This window comes from Sinocyclocheilus grahami, unplaced genomic scaffold (assembly GCF_001515645.1).
Source record: "Sinocyclocheilus grahami isolate Dianchi unplaced genomic scaffold, SAMN03320097.WGS_v1.1 scaffold549.1, whole genome shotgun sequence".
NCBI classification, from domain to species: domain Eukaryota; kingdom Metazoa; phylum Chordata; class Actinopteri; order Cypriniformes; family Cyprinidae; genus Sinocyclocheilus; species Sinocyclocheilus grahami.
Genome location: NW_015505728.1, coordinates 575,216 through 595,799, shown reverse-complemented (window position 1 = coordinate 595,799; position 20,584 = coordinate 575,216). Strand labels below are relative to the sequence as shown.

The 20,584-nt window shown below is 36.9% G+C and overlaps 2 protein-coding genes across 4 annotated transcripts; both read right to left on the bottom strand.

The window, feature by feature from the left end:
- Nucleotides 1-4,909: 4,909 nt before the first annotated feature.
- Nucleotides 4,910-5,915, bottom strand: LOC107555906 (uncharacterized). Its single transcript, XM_016238847.1, has one exon. The coding sequence runs from the start codon at nt 5,855-5,857 to the stop codon at nt 4,910-4,912; it is 948 nt and encodes a 315-aa protein (XP_016094333.1). The 5' UTR covers nt 5,858-5,915.
- Nucleotides 5,916-8,775: 2,860 nt separating this feature from the next.
- heg1 (heart development protein with EGF-like domains 1) lies at nt 8,776-20,546 on the bottom strand. Of its 3 annotated transcripts, none has more exons than XM_016238893.1 (13): nt 19,792-20,546; nt 16,179-17,693; nt 15,067-15,180; nt 14,569-14,691; nt 14,363-14,454; nt 14,123-14,178; nt 12,646-12,806; nt 12,270-12,404; nt 12,106-12,148; nt 10,300-10,337; nt 10,028-10,115; nt 9,737-9,914; nt 8,776-9,200 (listed from the first exon to the last, which is right to left on the bottom strand). In XM_016238893.1, exons 1-13 carry the CDS (start codon nt 20,060-20,062, stop codon nt 9,057-9,059), a joined length of 2,958 nt encoding a protein of 985 aa, XP_016094379.1. In that variant the 5' UTR covers nt 20,063-20,546; the 3' UTR covers nt 8,776-9,056. The 3 variants fall into 3 exon arrangements, with proteins under 3 accessions (XP_016094379.1, XP_016094380.1, XP_016094381.1); XM_016238894.1 differs by having other exon boundaries at nt 16,179-17,684; XM_016238895.1 differs by lacking the exon at nt 19,792-20,546 and adding an exon at nt 18,515-18,873.
- Between the last annotated feature and the right edge of the window lie 38 nt (nt 20,547-20,584).

The following is a 20,584-nucleotide window of genomic DNA, read 5'->3' as shown; positions in this document are numbered from 1 at the left end:
AGCGAGAGAGAGAGAGAGAGAGAGAGAGAGCGTGCGAGGCGCGAGTGAGTGTTTATGTACCCTGTTGGTTACTTTTATTGGACGCAGCTACAAATACCTACATTTAAATAGTTAATGTAGTTTTTAAAAACATTTTATACTATACATAGCTATAAATAATAAACTATATTTGTTGAGATAGTGAATTGGTGGGTTTTTGTTAAATGTGAGCCAAAATCATCACAATTAAAAGAACCAAAGACTTCAATTCAATGCACACAGACTGAAGTAGTTTATTTAATACGCGAGTTTCACAATTTGAGTTGAATTACTGAAATAAATGAACTTTTCCACAACATTCTAATTTATTGAGATGCACCTGTATATATATATAATTATTATTATTTTTTATTATTTTTTTTTACTGCAGTCATGAAAACAACTGAGACTGTATCAAGCATTTGGCATATTTGTGGCAAAGTTTTTAACTCCAGGTGAAAATATCCTTACATATTTATAATGCACACATACTATTGATTAATGATAGCATACTTTATGATTTCTAACATAAACCAGATTTGTGCTCTGCAGTTCCTGGTGATGTCCCAGCCCTGGATCTCTAACATTTTTCTTTCAGGGTGGCTAAAGACGGAGGGTTTTCCTGAGAGCTGCTCTCAATGTGTGTTTTGTCTTCTTCTTGCTCAGTGCTTGTATAGGCTTGAAACGCAGGAAAGCACTTGTTTGAACGTAAATTGGTTGTAATATGCATTCAGTCCACCAGGTGGGACTAGAACAACTGAACTAAGAGCTGAAACAACAAGGGTACGTCACCAATAAGTAATGATCTCATTTTAGAGAAAAACTTTTACACATATATTTCTAAAAGCGTGCCACATGTCACATAACACTGGAAACAATAACTGATGATTAGGACAAAAAAAAGTCTAAATTAAAAAAGAAAACATTTAAATTAAAATTTAAAAAAATAATGAAAGCAATAGGCAATTAAAATAAAACAATTATTTATTAATCTTTTTTTACATCAATCTAGTTTTGATATAATCGCACTTTTTAATGTTAAACCCTCTGTATATGTTTTATAGAATGCAAAACTATTGGTTATGTCAGAATGACAACTGTAACAGAACTGAGAGCATGTGAATATCTGAAGTATTGATTAAGCAAACAAAGAATAAATACATTACACACAGTAATCCTGGATAGAGTACAACATAACAGTAAGCAATGTCTGAATATCTACAGTCCGTTAATCACCACAGAAATTCAAATCAAAACTATTTGAAGCAAAAATACATAAATACGTTTTTAAAAATGAAAACATGATTCAATATATTCAGTCTTCAATAAATGTATTTACGGCATTTACACTTTTGCATAAAGAGCAAAAGTGAGTTTGTGGTTTGCAAATGTCAACAGAATTACATATCCATTCAAATATCTGCAAATGATGTTCTTATACTGACAGTTTTAATCTTGAGTTACATCATTTCAACCACAAGCCATTTTCAGTATTGCCACTGAATCATAAAGGACTTTGTGCATGAAAACATCCACATTTCAGAACATTTTATACTGATTTAGTTTGAGTGCTGCTCCAACATCGCTTCCATTTAAATCATGCCTATAGATCTATCTGCTGGCAGAAGTGAGATAACTTAAACTGAATGATTAGGGAAAAGGGAATTTCCAGGTTTGTAGTTTTCTGCCAATATTTTTAGCCATTAGGCGGAATTTTGACTGACCAATGCCTAAAAGGATGGTTGTTACAAGAGAGTACAGTGCCATGACAGTGCAAATCAAATGGCCGCCCTGATCCATAAAAACAGTAAAATACGCAAAGAGCTCTTCTGTCATGAGCCACCCTGAAGCGAAAAAGAAGAGGACACCCTGTATAATGCCCAAGATTGTCACTTTCATCTGCTGCTTTTTACGAAGAGTAGAGAAAGAGCTGGCGTTCTCCTCCATTCTCTTTATGTGATTCCACAAGTAGACAACAGTCGCACTGCTTGATGCCAGCATAATGCCCAGACAAAGCAAAAAATAGCAACATCTAATCCAAAAGTCTATGTGTGAGAATATGTAGATTCCTAAATCTGTTGTTTCACTGGTGATGTTCACATGAGCTGTTGTTGAATTCAAGTTCATTGCAGAAACTTCCCAGATAACACAAGGAATTCAGACAGAAAGAAGAGTCTGTCGACAAATAATGCCAAGTACACAAAGAGTCTGATGTGCTTCTTCATCCAGATCAAAAAAGGCCGCCATACAGGAACAATTTGGTAGTAGCAACACACATTCAGAGCAAGGGTGCCTTATTTGTCGACAGACTCTTCTTTCTGTCTGAATTCCTTGTAAAACCAGTCCACATGGCAAAGAGAATCCCGGCTGCTAAAAGAATGTGAATCCATGGAGCTGGATCAACAAAGTCCAAAAAAACAAATAAAAGATTTAAAATGTTAAGAATAAGATTGCATCAAATAAGTGACCACAGTAAAACATTAAGCAGCGGTTTTATGCTGTTGACTGGTCCTTTCTGAGAAAAAATAATACAGTGGACAAAAAACAAATTCATCAGAATAGTGGCAATAGAAACGAGCACATTTACTATGGCAAATGCCACCATGCTCATGTTAACAGTGATGGAAACCATTTTTCCACTGGCCACTAAGAGGAAGAAGTTTATTATATGGGCAATGAAGGTGTGAAGGCTTCAGACCCTAATTTAAATACGTTTTGTATGGGGGGAAATTATATCTGAAAAAGCTGCCACCGAAGAGAGAAAGAGAGAGAGAGTGTGTGTAAGGTGTAAGTGTGCTAAATAACACCTATGCTCACACTAATGAAGGTGTCAATCTTGCTATCAAAGATATAAATTACATATTTGAAAAATCATATTTGAGTGTGTGTGTGTGTGTGTGTGTGTGTGTGTGTGTAAGTGTGCATGAGTAGTGTTTATGCACCCTGTTAGTTTTTGTGACTGTAGTCATGAAAACAAACTGAGATGGCATCAAGCAGCCCAGACATGCCATGAGATATTTGGCATATTTGTGGCAACATTTTTATCCGTCAGGTGAAAATATACTTATACACATTACCTACAGTATTCACATATGGTATGCTTTTGATTAATAGACTGTGATGTGAAATAAAAGACGGAGTATTTTCCTGAGAGCTGCTCTCAATGTGTGTTTTGTTTTCTTCGTGCTCAGTGCTTGTATAGGCTTGAAACGCAGGAAAGCACTTGTTCGAACGCTTCAGCTGCTCTGAACATAAATTGGTTGTAATATGCATTCAGTCCACCAGGTGGAACTAGAACAACTGAACTAAGAGCTGAAACAGCAAGGGCATGTCACCAATAAGTAAAGATCTCATTTTTGAGAATAACTTATGCACATATATTTTTAAAAGAGTGCCAAAAGTCACATAACACATGAAACAATACTAAAGATTAGAACAAAAACAAACAATTAAATAAATACATAAATATTTTCTTCTTTCATATGAAAACTTGTAGTAGCCTACTTAACATAAAAAGTGTGTGTGTGTGTGTGTGTGTGTGTGTGTGTGTGTGTGATATATATATATATATATATGTCTAATTTAACTGCACTTCTTAAAGCCTTTTGCATTTATTTTAAAACTATTGGCAATGTCAGAAAGACATATTAGGCTATAGAAAAACTGAGAGTATGTGAATATCTGAAGTATTGATTAAGCAAACAGAATAAATAGCTACCTTAAGTAACCCTAAATAAAGTTCAACATAACAGTAAGCAATGTCTGAATTTTACAGTGCATTTGCATTAGAGTCCGTTTAGTATATTTCTGAATAACCATGGAAATTCAATTTAAAAAATGATTTGAAGCTAAATCAATCAATCAATAATCAAACCCTTTGACATAAGTGAATTTGTGGTTTGCAAATGTCAACACATTTCTTTGAGGGTACAATGATCCATGCAAATTCCTGCAAATTATGTTTCATAAGATTAAAGGGATAGTTCACCCAAAAATGAAAATCGCCTGCGATTTTGTGTAGCTTGTCAGTGATCTACGGCTCTGTGTAGTAAATGCCGCTCCATCTGAAAGCACGTGCTGGAGATTTACTACTAATCACCAGAAGCGTACTGACGAGAATCACATGAAAATCGCATTTGATTTTTTTGCCCAGCCCTATAACAATTTATTCTCCCCGAGTTACCGTCTTCCACCATTTTGGAGAGTACCCCAGAACGTAATCAACGTAATGAGCGCTGTTTACGTTCAGCATGCGCGCGCTGTCTACTGAACGTAAACAATGCCGATTACGTTGATTACGTTCTGGGGTACTCTCCAAAATGGCAGAAGACAGTAACTCAGGGAGAAGAACTGCTGAATAAATTATGTTATTATTATTATCTTTGCCCACAAAAAGTATTCTCATAGCTTCATAAAATTACAGATGAACCCCTGATGTCACATGGACTATATTACCAATGTCCTTGCTACATTTCTGTGCTTTGATCGTGGTAATATCATTGCAGTCTATGGAGGGTCAGAGAGCTCTCAGATTCCATCAAAAAGATCTTAATTCGATGAACGAAGGACTTACGGGTTTGCATTGGAACGACATGAGGGTGAGTAATTAATGACAGAGAATTTTCATTTTTGGGTGAACTAACCCTTTAACAGTTCTAACCTAAAAGGAGCAATTTCAACCAAAAGCTATTTTCAGTATTTACTCTGGCTTTAGAAAAAAAAAGTTTTTGAACTATAAATTACTTCATGCGCATGAAAACATTTAACATCCACCTACACTTCAAAACATTTTTAGACTGATTTAGTTTAAGTGCTGTCCCAACAATGCTTCCCTTTAAATCAAGACTATAAAAAAAGTGCTGGCAGAAGCGACATCACCTAAAGTGACTGATTAGGGAAGAGGACATTTCAGGGTTTGTAGTTTGCTGCCAATATTTTTAGCCATTAGGTAGAATTTTGCCTGACCAACACCTAAAAGGATGGTTGTTACAAGAGAGTACAGTGCCATGACAGTGCAAATCAAATGGCCGCCCTGATCCATAAAAGCAGTAAAATACGCAAAGAGCTCTTCTGTCATGAGCCACCCTGAAGCGAAAAAGAAGAGGACACCCTGTATAATGCCCAAGATTGTCACTTTCATCTGCTGCTTTTTACGAAGAGTAGAGAAAGAGCTGGCGTTCTCCTCCATTCTCTTTATGTGATTCCACAAGTAGACAACAGTCGCACTGCTTGATGCCAGCATAATGCCCAGACAAAGCAAAAAATAGCAACATCTAATCCAAAAGTCTATGTGTGAGAATATGTAGATTCCTAAATCTGTTGTTTCACTGGTGATGTTCACATGAGCTGTTGTTGAATTCAAGTTCATTGCAGAAACTTCCCAGATAACACGTACAAGGAATTCAGACAGAAAGAAGAGTCTGTCGACAAATAATGCCAAGTACACAAACAGTCTGAAGTGCTTCTTCATCCAGATCAAAAAAGGCCGCCGTACAGGAACAATTTGGAAGTAGCAACACACATTCAGAGCAAGGGAGGCAGTAAAACCAGTCCACATGGCAAAGAGAATACCGGCTGCTAAAAGAATGTGAATCGATGGACCTGGATCAACAAAGTCGAAAAAAACTAATAAAAGGTTTAAAATGTTAAGAATAAGATTGCATCCAATAAGTGACCACAGTAAAACATTAAGCAGCGGTTTTATGCTGTTGACTGGTCCTTTCTGAGAAAAAATCATACAGTAGGCGAAAAACATATTCATCAGAATAGTGGCAATAGAAACAGGCACATTTACTATGGCAAATGCCACCATGCTCATGTTAACAATAAACGAAAACATTTTTTCCACTGGCCAACAAGAGGAAGATATTTCTTATATGTACACAGGTGGTGTGAAGGCTCCACCCATAATTTAAATACATTTAGAATGGGGGACAATAACATCTGCAAAAACCTATGTAAACCTACACTCTTAAAAATAAAGGTGCTTCACGATGCCATAGAAGAACCTTTTTGTCTAAATGGTTCCATAAAGAACCTTTAACATCTGAAGAACCTTTCTGTTTCACAAAAGGTTCTTTGGGGCGAAAAAAGGTTCTTCAGATTATAAAAAGGTAAGAAAGAGATGGTTCTTTAAAGAACCTTTGACTGAATAGTTCTTTGTGGAACCAAAAATGGTTCTTCTATGGCATCGCTTGAAGAACCTTTTGAAGCACCTTTATTTTTAAGAGTGTATGTAAAATCTGAGTAATGAAACATGACGTTTGGATTAAGCTATACAGGGGGGAAAACATAAAAACTTATTAAGTTCAGCTCTTCTGTGCATTTCAATGCACAAAATACTGTAGAAACTTTATTTGAAATGGAAATTAGTTTCTGTCTGAATCATTTCCACTTTTTTTAAATTACTTACTGTGGTCAATTTGATGTTAATGCTTCGTGATTATAAATGCATTTACTCTGGTCCATGGATCATGACTTCCATCCATCTGCATTTATTTGCATTTCTAAAGCCAGAGGGCACCACATGACAAAGGACACTGGTACACAAATGGTTCCAAAATTGTAATTTACTGTCACTGACTCATTTAGTCTACTTACCCTCACGTCGTTCCAAAACGTATGACTTCCTTTCTTCCATGGAAAATTGATTTTAATAGAATACACTTGCCATACACTGCTCCGGGTGTGTGTTCACAGTGTGTGTTCACTGCTGTGTGTGTGCACTTTGGATGGGTTAAATGCAGAGCACTAATTCCTAGTATGGGTCACCATACTTGGCCACATGTCACTTTCACTTCACTTCACTTCACTTAAATGTAAAAATGAGGCGGCATAAAAGTCATTGTACGACTCATGCACTATATTCATAGTCAAGTGTGCTCCACTGCTCCTGCTGTGCTCTCAAATCAAATTTAGTGTGTTTTGTAGATATTTTTTGCAGTCCATTTTGTAATTTCTACAGAAGTAAAAACTAATAAAGTATTTAACTTAAGTTTGTTCCTTAAACAAAGCTATAGTATGGTTGAATACTTTGAATTTGTAGTAGCCACAAAACCAGTCATAAGAATCTTTTTTTTTTTTTGAGATTTATACATCATTAAAGAAAAGCTGAATAATAATAAAAGCTGAATAAATAAGCTTTTCATTGATGCATGGTATGTTAGGATAGGACAATATTTGGCCAAGATACAACTATTTGATTATCTGGAATCTGAGGGTGCAAAAATATCAAAATATTGAGAAAATCACCTTTAAAGTTGTCCAAATGAAGTCCTTAGCAATGCATATTACTAATCACAAATTAAGTTTTAATATATTTACAGGAGGAAATTTACAAAATATCTTCATGGAACATGATCTTTACTTAATATCCTAATGATTTTTGACATAAAAGAAAAATCGATAATTTTTGACCCATACAATGTATTGTTGTCTATTGCTACAAATATACCCATGCAACTGAAGACTGGTTGTGGTCCAGGGTCACATACAGTTAATAGTGTAAATTATCTAGTTGTCAGTTGTCAAAAAGTTGTTCTCGCTGATGTTATACTGTACATGTACAACTATCCAAATATAAAGATCCTTCATTATGCTTACATTAGAAAAGGCCAAAAGTTGTCGAAGAAAGAAAACAGCAGATGACAACCATTTATAAGGTAAGCTTGGTCTTTTAAGGCTGGGCTTAGTAAATGGTCAGATAAGAAATGAACAATTACATTAAGCACAAACATAAGAAATCATACTTTATTTCTCTTTTATTTTACAATACAATTCTGACTACAACGCCAGATTCAAGTGTCCATCCACAGAGGAGGGGAAAATGCTAATGAGGAAAGCAGTGTCTGATATTAAAGATTACAAATAAAGCACATCTCACAAGAACACACATTAGCTAAAATAAAAATGGACACCCGGAAAAAGGGGGAAGTCCATCCTCTCATGCACCACCAAGCATCCATACAAACACATGGGAGGTCCTCAGATCATACTACATTATCTGATACAGAAAACTTAAATAAAATAAATTAGGAAACAAACAAGGCAGCACTGTGTTTTATGATTATTACTGTTGTTCAAACAAACTGTAATACCTTGTGGCATTATTTGCTACATTTCACACGAATGCTGCATCCAGTAATATTGTTTCAAAATCCTACCAGCTTTTACACACGTTTAGTTCTCCAGCGTAAATCTCACACCATTTCTCTGATAAAAACTCTACCACTACAAAGCATTAAAGGGATGGTTTACCCCAAAAATGTAACAATGTGATCATATACTCACCCTCATATTGTTCCAAACACATTATTTTTCCAAGACGGAACAAAAAAAAAGATGTTTTAAACAATGTTTACACTGCTCTATTCCATACAATGTAGGTGAATGGGGACCAGGGGCTGTTAAGCTCCAAAACGCACCATAAAACATACTAATAATGGTCAATAAGACCAAGAAATGAAAGGTATACATGTTTTGGGTGAGTACTTGATATCAGAAGTTTCATTTTGGAGTGATCCATCTCTTTAACTTTTGATTAACATTCACAAACAGACATACAGATACCCCATCACACACAAAACACAGTACAAACCAGTTGGGTACATTATTCCAAGTATAAATATGATACATTTATGGCTTTTTCCATTTGAGATAATATCTGTTTGAGGAGTTCATAGTGCAAACTTTTAGAATATAAAAGTTATACTGTAGCCCAGGCATCTTATGTGTTATTCTAATTTAACTGACTTCCACAAGTATAAACGCTCAGCGAGGAGTTATGAGAACATCAGTTCATCAGCTCCACAGCAGAAACTAAAGTCTTATTGTGGCACTGTGTTCTAATGCTAAATTGACCCAGACAGGCCTTTGCAGCTTTCTTCCATTCTCACAGATAATGGTATTTTCCTGCCAGCTCATTTTCACATTCAAAGGCCTTTAGTGGTCAGTATCCAGCTCCAGGATCTGCGGCAGGTCCAACCATGCCGTGAGAGCTTATATGCAGAATCAAATTGCACACCTGCTGGCTAAGGCCGTCAGAAGTAGTCCCTTCGCCGTGAATCGTCGCTTATGAAGGAAGGGTTCCACTGAGCTGGGTAGATGCAGGAATGCCTGGAACCGGGGAGACCGGAGAATGGATACAGGCCATTACGCTCCAGGTCAGAGTTCCTAAGTGCAGGCTAAGAGAGAACAGCAGTCACATATTAGCTAATCATGTGGAAAATTCACTAACTCAGGATGTGCATGGCCATGTGAAGTGTTTTTCTGCCACAAAACAAAAAATAAAATAAAATAGTAATTGCAACTTTTTATCTCACAATTCTGCCTTTTTTTCCTCACAATTGCAAGTGTATTCTCACAATTCAAACTAACTGTGAGCTTCATAATTCAGACTTCTCACAATTTCTGAGAAAAAAGGCAGAATTGCGAGATGTTAATTGCAAGCTACCATTAACAACACAACTGCAAATAAAAGTTTGAATTGTGAAATTAAAACACAGAATTGTAAATAAAAAGTTGCAATTTGCTTTTTTATATTTTTATTCCATTGTAGAAAAAAAGCTTCCATATAAGACACATTAAAAAACCAAAGCCTCCATAAATGCCATGGCTCATTTCTGATTTTACAATTCACTATAAATGATCAATGAAATCTCTGGAGTGATCAAATGTAAAATCAATCAAAAGCTTATGACAGGTGCATATGATCACCTACCGAGTAATAAATGTCTGTCATCTGCAGGAGATTTTTGGTGCTGCCATTCTCCTGCATCTCAATAGTCTCTCGGCCCCACTCCATAGACACACGATTACTCTTAGGAAACTCTGCGTAGGGCGACATCTGAAGGTCTCCACTTTTGAAAATGATTTTGTTGATGTCATTTTTGTCCTTTCTGAGGATGCAGACAGCAAAAATATTTTTGAGACATTTTTGTAGCTTAAAACTTCCCAAGATATTGATCTGTAAAATAAGGAGGAAAGCAGTATATTTATTTCAAGATCTTACTTGCAGCAGGTGACTATAAGAGCAATGATGACAATCAACAGAAGAGCTCCTCCAGCAGGAAAGACCACCACAGCTATCAGCTTATAGACTATTAAACACAAGATTATTTTAGTGACATAAAGATGACACCCCTAACCCACCTAACATTTTTCACAAGCTTTATATATCATGCCGCTAAATAATTAAGTTATAAAAATAAAGCTATTTTTAAATATTTTTATATCAAAGATTTTATCAATCAAAATATAATATAAATTAAAATAAAATCTTACAGTTATTGCAGTTGAAACCTCCAAATCCAAACATGCACCTGAAGAAGTAAAAAAAAAGTTGTTCTTTTTTTCTGCAAAAACACATACGTACAAAACACATACTAATACATTTACATTTAGTCATTTTGCAGATGCTTTTATCCAAAGCGACTTACAATTAAGGGAATACATAATGAGATTCTTCTTAAAGAGGCAAACAGACACAGAAAGAGCTCGTAGTACCAAGTTTTAGGCATTGTTCAAATAAGTACAAGTTAGTAAAGGCGGGCGTACACGGTGCGATTTTTGCTGTCGTACGAGCTCACAGGCGATTTTTTTTCTCTCGGGAGAAAATCGCAGATGCTCGCGGCTCGTACCATGTGAGAAGAATCACGGCCGATCCGAGACGTTACTAGCACCTCCCAATAATTTTCAAACATGTAAAAAAAAATCGGATGCTGTCGGTTTAAATTCGTGGCGTATGTGCAGTTGAACGAGACGATTTGGCGATCCATCTGAAGTTGACCAATCAGAAGATGACAAAAACCATATAGTCTATAATAATTTTAGTTTAATTATACAGTTCTATTTTTTATTTGTTATTCCAAATGTGCCGTTCACCTTTATGAATGAATATGCCTGTTGTATTTCCGGCAAAACGAGCAGAAATTCAGAAATGGCCTACTCCCTCGAGTTCTTTATGAAGAACAGAAAGTCCATGCTTTTCTCTGCTATTCGTTTTGTTTTTTTTGGATGTCACAAGCCGCCTGCCACAAAGAAAACTATTTTGTCCTCAAAATCCATATTTTTATGAATGGCGTGAAACGTAATGCTTACGTCAGAGTTTGAAAAATCATAGTAAATTCGTGTCGTGTGTGACTGCCTCCGTACGATTTTCGGATAAACTCAATCGTGACATGTGCCAGAGCTCACGACGTTCCGATCTTCAGAATCGCACCGTGTACGCCCGCCTTTAGGGAAGGAATAAATAAGGAGAAAGACAACGTTTTTTTTTTTTTTTTTAGGATGAAGTCAAGTAGCGTCGAAAGAGATGAGTTTTCAGCTGTCGCTTGAAAATTGTCAAGGTAATACACACCTACAAGACAAAATGTTGGACAAAATTAATTAAATTTGTTTCCCATGATCCTTTTAAACCTTTGATCTAAGGGCTTATTCTTAAATGCCTGAAAGTGGAAATAGATGAGTAGGACCGTAAAGTCAAGGAAAGCAGCCAAATAGCGACAAACATGCCCAGCATAAATGAGAACTCTCAAAAGTGTTTAAAAAGCATCTCAGGGTGGCACCTCATGAAATTGAGAGAATGCCCAGAATGGTTAAAGCTGTAAAAGTGGCTAAGAAGCTTGAAGAAGCTAAAATCTGAGTTTTTATCTAAAACTAGAACCATAAAAATGGTTGAGGAAAAAAAAATAAAAATAAAAAAAATTTGTTGAAATAAATGTTAACTGAATTTTATTATTTATTTAGTTTTTTAATTATTTTATTTTGTTTCATTTTGTTTAGGTTGAAGTACTAAAATAACTAAAAAATAAACATAATGAAAATTAATAAATACCACATTATAAAATCTTTAACTAAAATTAAAGTGAAAACTAATTTTAAATATTCCAAAAAACTATAATAGTACATCAATGATACTAAAATTACACTGGCTAAAATGCAAGATTAAAAAAAAAAAATTTAACTACTTCATACTCAGTTTGTGCTATTTGATCGTTTTGAATGACTTTATTATTCTAAACTGTGGGGAAAAAAAACAATAATCTATAATTATTAGGTGTGTCCAAACATTGAAAAACAAATACTTACTCAGCACAGCTGCCGTTAACAAGCTTGAGTCCATCTCCACAGTCTAAAAAACAGTGAACCAAATAAAAAATTCTAAATGAGAAACTTGGCATTCATTTGTACAGCGTCCCACAGTTTAAATATATTCAATCAAAGAACTGAAAAGACACAAGCATATGTTTTACCTCTGCAGGTCATGTCCTCTGGGTTCTTTTTAAAGTATCCTGGTTTGCACTGACAGTACGGGGTCCCGCTAGAGTCCGTGCACGCAGAGTACTGCAAATCACACTTGGTCTTCTGGGCCAAACACAGGCTCTCCGCTAAACAGAAAGAAGTGTTTCAGAACAAATGGCTTCCCAGAGATAAACAGTGTGACAAAGAGCTTTCCAAAATATTATTTTAGTGGCTAAGAGAGCCCCCCCTCAAGACTGTGTTATCCGTGTGTATTGTGTGACTGGTATTATCATATCTCCGAAGTGGTGGAGTGGAGTGGAGGATAAGAACAGAAGGGGATGGCTTTGAGATAACAGTATGATGTAGATAGTGAGCGCTGAATAGTACCGTGATAGGAGAGATGGTGCTGAAGCTTAATGGTGCAGTGTGAGTACGTCCGGCTGCAGTTGCTCAGGGACGTCTGGATGCTGTTGAAGACATCCGTGCTGGTCACATTGGTGGAGAGTGAAAACATGCTCACCGCTGAAATCTGCACATCTTCTCCATCTCTGCACAAGGAATATGCATTCACATGTGAGAACAAAGAAAAATCATGCCCTGAATTCAAGTTAGAAGTGAAAATATGAATTTGCATATAAGAGTAATATTACTGAGTACTATGAATTACTTGGCAACAGGTACTGTAGGTGGTATGAAGAAAATTTCTACTGATAACAGTATCACTATATTAGTTTGGGGTCAGTCATTTTTTTTTTTTTAATACTTTAATTCAGGAAGAATGTATTAAATTGATTTTATAATGTAACAAAAAAATTATATTTTAAATAAATGCTGTTCTTTCTATTCATCAAAGAATCCTTAAAAAAGTATTAAAGCTTCCGCAAAAATATTAAGCATCACAACCGTTTACATTACAACATTAGACATTTCTGAAAGATCATGTAACACTGAAGAATTTTTTTATGCATTAAAATAGAAAATATTTAGACTGTAATTGTAATCAAAAATACTGCTTTTACTGTATTTTTTATTTTAAAAATGCAGACTTGGTGAGCATAAGAAACCCTCCAAAAACAAACAAAAAATTTTTTCCACCAAACATTTGAACAGTAATGTTGGCTATATTTCTAAAAATGCTGTAATATACACTGAACTAAATTATAAACGCAATACTTTTGTTTTTGCCCCCATTTTTCATGAGCTGAACTCAAAGATCTAAGACTTTTTCTATGTCTGCACATTTTAGAGTGGCCTTTTATTGTGGCCAGCCTAAGGCACACCTATGCAATAATCATGCTGTCTAATCAGCATCTTGATATGCCACACCTGTGAGGTGGATGGATTATCTCGGCAAAGGAGAAGTGCTCACTAACACAGATTTAGACAGATTTGTGAACAATATTTGAGAGAAATAGGTCTTTTGTGTACATAGAAAAAGTCTTAGATCTTTGAGTTCAGCTCATGAAAAATGGGGGCAAAAACAAAAGTGTTGCGTTTATAATTTAGTTCAGTGTATTTTTGGAGAATCCATTTAATTTAATTAATCATTTTTATTAAATATTAAAATGGTATCAAATCAGCTTTATGTTACCACGTTATTTCATGTTTGGGACACATCTCACTCTGTATTTTCACTTTATTTCTTGCATTAGTCTCTATAAACAGTTCTGCCTACTGATAGCTGCACAAATATATCTGAAGGATCATGTGACACTGAATAAGGCTGTATAAATGGTATAGCAAAATGTATAGAAAAGATATTGACGCTTGGTTGACATCAGTAGCTGCATGGTACAGTTGATTTTTAGTGCAACATATGGCCTATTCCTGCTGGGTCTCTGAAAGATAAAAAGTAGAAACGTACTTTTTATGTAAAGTGGAACGTCGGTAGCCATGGAAGATGGAGAGCGAGGTATTGAGCTGAAAAACCAATACACAAATGTATAATATTAACCTCAACTCCATGTTCAGTACATCACATTATCATCTGCAACCAATTTCATTCTCTGTTTCTATAATGGTTTCTGCATTAGCTGATTGGCTGTGGGTTTTGTGGTTGTAAGGTGGAGAAGTCAGGTGTGTGATGCAGTACAATGTTGCATACCAGCTGTAAAATCTCTCTGTGCAGCTCATGCGGACCTGAACTTCTGAGATGCATTGAGGTATTGACGGTGAAAGTGCCCAAAAATGTCTTCACTGCAGGGTAAAGCCAAAGCGAAAACAATAAGGTTATCGTAGCGTTATCACCAAATTATATTTATGCACTCTATTTTATACACATTAATTTATTGAGGACAACTGAACACTTACCTTGCGTACAACTGCGGCCATCCTCCAAGTCATAGCCCAGGGCACACTGACAGCTGAAAGAGCCACCTGTGTTGACACACACTGAACCCTGGGGGCACGGACTATTCACACACTCATCCACATCTACAGAAAAACACACAGCCTAATCAATCATTGTTCATTTTTGTCACAGACCCTCATGAAAACAAGTATTACTAGACGCATATGTGATTTATTATGGACAAACGATATGCTATCATCGTCAATCTTGTTTAAATAAATGGAAGAAAATGGAAATACTGACATAGAAATAGAAAACAATAATTTAATGTATTTATGATATACTATATTCTAGTGACTAGCATGATTAAAACCTTTCATTTGATATCACAACATTGGAGCTGTGGCAATCTAGGTAAGTTGATTCCTGTTGCTGTTTGTCACTGCACTTTTAACATTCAGTCAAGTGACTGCCACATCCAAGATGAAAGATGGTGTAGATTTAAGTGGGCTTCTTACGTTCCGTGCAGAAGGGTCCTGTCCATGCAGGCATACACTGACAGTGGTAACTTCCCTTAGCTGATCTAACACAGTGGCCTCCATTTGCACAAGTCTGAGGCCCACACACATGATCTACAGAGGAGAAAGAGATGGCTTGAATTGTTCAAAGTAAATCAAATGAACAGGGGAATTCACAAACAATGTTTACAACTGTAAACAACGGAACAACTGCTAACATTAAGATTTGTATTTTGCCAAAATCACGTTTACGACACTAGTGTGGTTGCCAGAGTGGTTCTAAGGAATTTTTAACACTATGCTATACAGTTACTAGAGTGATGCTTACTAGTCGGAGTCAAAAGAGCCAAACCAAGTCTCCATTTCAGTCTATGGGATTTGTTTGTCTGTTTTATCATCTGCTAAAGAAACACTTTAATAAATAAAAATTCTGTCATCATTTATGACTTTCTTTCTTCTGTGGAACATAAAAGAAGATTATTTGAGAAATGTTGCAGTGTTTCATGCTTTTATAATGGAAGTCATTGTTCTTTTAAATAACTTCTTTTTTTGTTCCACAAAATAAAACTAAACACTAAAAAACACTATTAATTTAATAACACTGTTAAATGTAATCTTTATGAAATTTTAAAATGAATGTCTATTTTTCATCCAGTACATTATACAGCTGTGATGCCTTAATTCACTTTAGCATTTATTTAGACAAATGCACACTACTGTTCGAACACTTAGGGTCTTTGGGTTTTAGGGTTTTTATAAGAAGTTGCTTATGCTCGCCAATGCTGCATTTATTTGATAAAACAATACAACAAAACAGTAATATTATGACATTATTTTAATATATTTTCAAATGCTGCTTTATATTTGAAATCATTCTTTGTTAAAACAGAAACTTCAAAAGAGCAGCATTTATTTAAAATATAAATTGTTTGTAACATTACAGATGTCTTTAATTATAACTTTAGAATGGTAGTGCATATACATTTAATATTGCACATTTATCTGTTATAGCCAGGCCAGACCTGTAATATCGGTCAATCCTTAACAAGCACCATTAATAATACCAAAAAATGATGATTTGTCACTGTATAAATACTAAAAGTTGAACATACCTGGTGATGCTGTTGACTTAAATGGCATTTGCGTGGTTGTCATTCCCATCTCTGTTGTGCTTCTGTCCGTGTGATTCCGGGTGGTTTCCACCACAGTGGTCTTGGTTGGGGTGCTCTTGCTGTAAGGTGTTGTTGCACGTCGGCCATGTGCAGTAGTGTTCCCTGGTGTTGCCGTGCTGGTTTCTAAGTGCAAGGTGGTGACGTCAGCAGAATCAGATGTACTGGGTGCCTGTGGTCCACCAGTAGTGGAGGTAAGCGGACGTTGGGCTGTGGTGGGTGTCGTCCGCAGTACCTGAACAATATCTGTGGTAGCGATGGTAGTGTGTTCTGTTTGGGCTAGCGGTGTGGTGCTCGGTTGGACCTGACGGGTGGTGACGGGAGGAATCATTGTAGTGAAAGTGTTGGTAGAACTGTAAACAGTTGATGCCTCATCAGTGGCTTCCTCTGTAACCTGTGGCCTATGAGTTGCTGGCATGGCAGATGTTGGCACCACATCTGTGTTGGTCTGATCATCCGTTTTTGGGACGAAGGGTGGTTTGCCAGCAAGGAACGTCGTAAATGAGTCATCAATTGTGGTGGCTACATCTTCAGGCACTGGGGGTGCAGTGGTCAGGCCCTGAATGGTTGTCTCCTCCACTGTATGGGTCGGAGAACCTTCGAGTTCCTCACGGCCAGTTGAGCTGACAGATCCAGTAGAAAACTCAGTGGAAGCATCAGTATCCAGAGAATAAGTCACTGTGGAATCACGGCTCTGTTGGGATATGCTAGTGGCACTGTGTCCACCGGAGGTAAAAGGTGGGATAGATGACACAGAGTCACCGGTTTCTGTATAAGACGTCCCACCACTCACTGATGTGGAGTCCATTTCCCCTTCATCTCTGTTGATCATTGTAAGAGGGGGTGTTGAATTTGGATTGTCATGATCAGACACCTGTTGAACAGTCTGTCCTGTGACACTAGATTGTCCCGTCTGTGACTCAGTGCCATGTGAAAACGTTGACTGCTCGGTCTCCAAAGAGTGGCCTTGAGTTGCATTGGTGGCATTATGATCTTCAAAAGTGGGTTCAGTCTGTTCAGACAATGTAGATACATCTACGGTTTCCTCCTTGCCCTGGGTGGCTCCTGACGTTCTCACTTCCCAGCTGGAGGTTTGAGAGACAGCATCCGAGGAATTGGAGTCCTCAGTGTACACAGAGGTGCTGTTGGAGGTCACCGAGAGGAGTGTGTGTTCTCTGACTCGGTTTGTTGTGGAAATGTAGGTGCTATCAGTGTGAGAGACCGAGTCGGTGGTGTCAATGTCTCTCAGATCCGTTGTGGGAACCTCTCGCACTGTTCGAGCCTCTGTAATGGGATGGTGGCTGGTGATGCTGTGCGATGCTACTGATGGACCCTCCCATTGGGCTGTGGCATTATGGGTAAACTCTTTGTCAGTCTGCAGATGTTCAGTGGAATCATCCAAGGTCATCCTCCAGTCAGCTGTGTTTGTAGAGATGCTTAAAGTTTTTTCTGAATGTCCTGGTTTGGGGAAATAAAGAACAATATATTGGAAACTATGTATTGTAAACTGAAAATAAGAAATTGAAATTCAGGAAAGGGGAAATTTGAGAAGCATGTCCACTAGGGTGCGCTTCATGTGGTGTGAGCCTTGGGAAACCTCATGAACTATGTGAGATGTTTTCAGAAGTGACTGCGGATGTAATGATTTTGGGTGGAGAACAATTGGCAGCCAAGCTCGTCTAACCTAACAAAAGCTTGGGCCCTAAAAATGGAGGGGATCTGACCCATTGGGACCTGCTTCCTTCCTTCAGCTGACCTAGCAAAGACCATATTACAGTGTTGTCACTGCCTGCATGGAGTTCATATACAGGCAAAACTATAATCAAGAGGACCTCTGATTATTCAAGCTATTTAAACAGGGTGGTTAAAACATATTGAGTAGCATTACTTTATTGTCAACAAATCATCCCAAGATACTCCAATATGATACAAATAAACAAAACATGCTTTTTACCCAGTTAATAAATTTAGCAGCTCTGATGCAGAATTTCCACTTCATTTTTTTCTTGTATATGTTAATCTGTTAAATTAAGTACAGTAAGATATACTTGCTGCTTTATTTCTTAGTAAGAAACTGCAACGTGGCTCTGCTGTACATATGGCTATAAAATACAATCATAAGATACAACAATCAAACTTCTGATTTGTAGCAATTCATTCGAATCTGAAAGAGCTATTGTGAAATGAATGTTCCCAGCACAATATCTGTTGAAGTTGATTTTAGTGTGGAAAGCCATGATATGATTTTGGGTCATGTCACTATCCAAAAATTGACTCACTCACTGAAAATGTCTCTTTGGGCTTGCATTACAGGGATCTTTCAACAGAAGATCTTTCAGCTTGCATTATGTTCAGGGATATTCAGTCAGCTCAAACTGATGGGGACGAAGAAAGGCCTAAAAACAAGCCGTTTCTATAGAAAGTAGATTAATATGATCTGGACAGTAATGTGTAAGATAAAATAGAAGTCAAATACGGTATTTTTTGTGCCTAACCCAGTGCAGATTGATGCAAAATACAAAAAGATTGTGCTCAATCACAGCTGCAAAGACTGGAGATTTTTGGTTTGGAAAGCAAAATGCATATTTCTCAACTCACAATTTATACTAACCTTTCTCATAGGTGTATCAAAATGTGTATCGTCACGTCTCAGATATACATGTGAAAGTAAAGCTAGAATAATGCGTCACATAATTGATATCCATCCCCAAATCCTCTGATGTCTTAAATGAGATACAAGGCTATAAATCCATAAGGATTTTTTAAGACCAATTTTAAAATGCAGAACTAGAAAGAGTGGCTAATGACCAAAATAATATTAATATATAATAATAGCAGAAAAGCTTTTTAAACACCCATTTTTATATATATATATTTACTCAAAATTCACTACAAAATGTTTTAAAACAATGTATATCAGAGCCAATTCACGGCATTTAATTATATTTACTTAATTGCACACTTGATGCCAAAATGTCAACAGGACAAATGACATGGAGTGGAAGTTCTCCAAATTAAATCACATAAATCAAACACAAACAATCACTAACATAAACTGCAGATTGAAAAGAACTCATTGGCTCAAGAAAGTGGAACAGTTTATGAACCAGGATGGTCATGAGCCAAGGAGGTCATTCATTAAAAGAGATGCTCTTCCAAAAACTGAGGAAACTGAGTGCAAGTAATCTCATTAGTTCAGACTTCATACTTGACAGTACTTCAGCTGCATAATAAAAACATAGCTGTCTTTATTATTATTACTACTACTACTACTACACTAATTATTATTATACTAATGCATGGAATTGAGCTAACATTTATAAATATAACATTAAATATATTTTATACACATTTATTATAAGGCTTTCCTGATTTATACAATTCAGTCTTCATCACATGAGCAACTGAGTGGAGGTGGAATCTTTGCAATCTAACGGCAACAGTTTTGTTTCAAAACAATACTGCTGTACACCTCAAAATAAAATTCTCAGCTTGGTCAAGTTTATCTGTCGATCTAGTCAGCACTTCTGGGCATCACAGCGCATGGAAGTCTTACCCTCCCGGGCTCCAGTGATGGACACACTGGCGGGAATGTCCGTCCTCTCCCCCAGTCCACTCGATAGATCCACAGCTGTTGTAGTGGCCTTTCTCCCCGGCCAGGAGGAGGTTTGTTTTACACCAGTTGTTCGGGTAAAGAAAGTTTCGGTACTCAGTGGGTTATCGGTGTCCGCGTCTGGAGAGAAAGTCTCGGCAATCACAGTATTTAGGACAAGCAGAAAGACCGTGAAAACCACACGGCAAGCGCGTCTCTCGACACACGTTTCCATTATAAAGGCGACCGGGCGTACTTCCTAATAAATAAAACGCCAAAGTGGTCCGGGTCACCATCGGAAAGTGAGTCCCTTTAACAGTTTCCCATGAGTAAATTCCTTATGTTGGTTTTAAAGTTGGAGATGAAGACTTGGAAGGGTTATATTTCATGCAGCGCGAGGAGGTGACTCCTCCCCTCAGGCAGGCGATAGCGGTTTCCACCCCATTCCTCTGGATGAACACACTTTCACAAATGTGTGCTCAATTCGGTTTATGACCCTCAAATGATGCTACAACAGGTGGAATTCTTATTTTACCCTCTCAAGTCGAAATCAAACACCAGTGCATTAACTCTACACGAAATCATTTGCTCCCCACTTTTAGACACTCATGCATTAAGACATGGGAGAAACACTCATAAAATATAACACGTTAAATGACATTCACAACTGACACCAGTGATAATGCAACTTGACAATTATTTGTAAAAAGATCTGCCATTTCCTGGCAACATGAATGAGCATAAAACAGAGCTAAAC

Excerpts from the sequence above, each read along its gene's own strand:
- LOC107555906 (XM_016238847.1), bottom strand. The coding sequence starts at position 5,857 with ATGTTTTCGTTTATTGTTAACATGAGCATGGTGGCATTTGCCATAGTA.
- heg1 (XM_016238893.1), bottom strand. The coding sequence starts at position 20,062 with ATGGAAACGTGTGTCGAGAGACGCGCTTGCCGTGTGGTTTTCACGGTC. Across the intron at positions 17,694-19,791 it reads CATCACTGGAGCCCGGGAGG|GACATTCAGAAAAAACTTTA; the intron begins GTAAGACTTCCA and ends TCCCCAAACCAG. Across the intron at positions 12,149-12,269 it reads AGAGGACATGACCTGCAGAG|ACTGTGGAGATGGACTCAAG; the intron begins GTAAAACATATG and ends ACTGTTTTTTAG.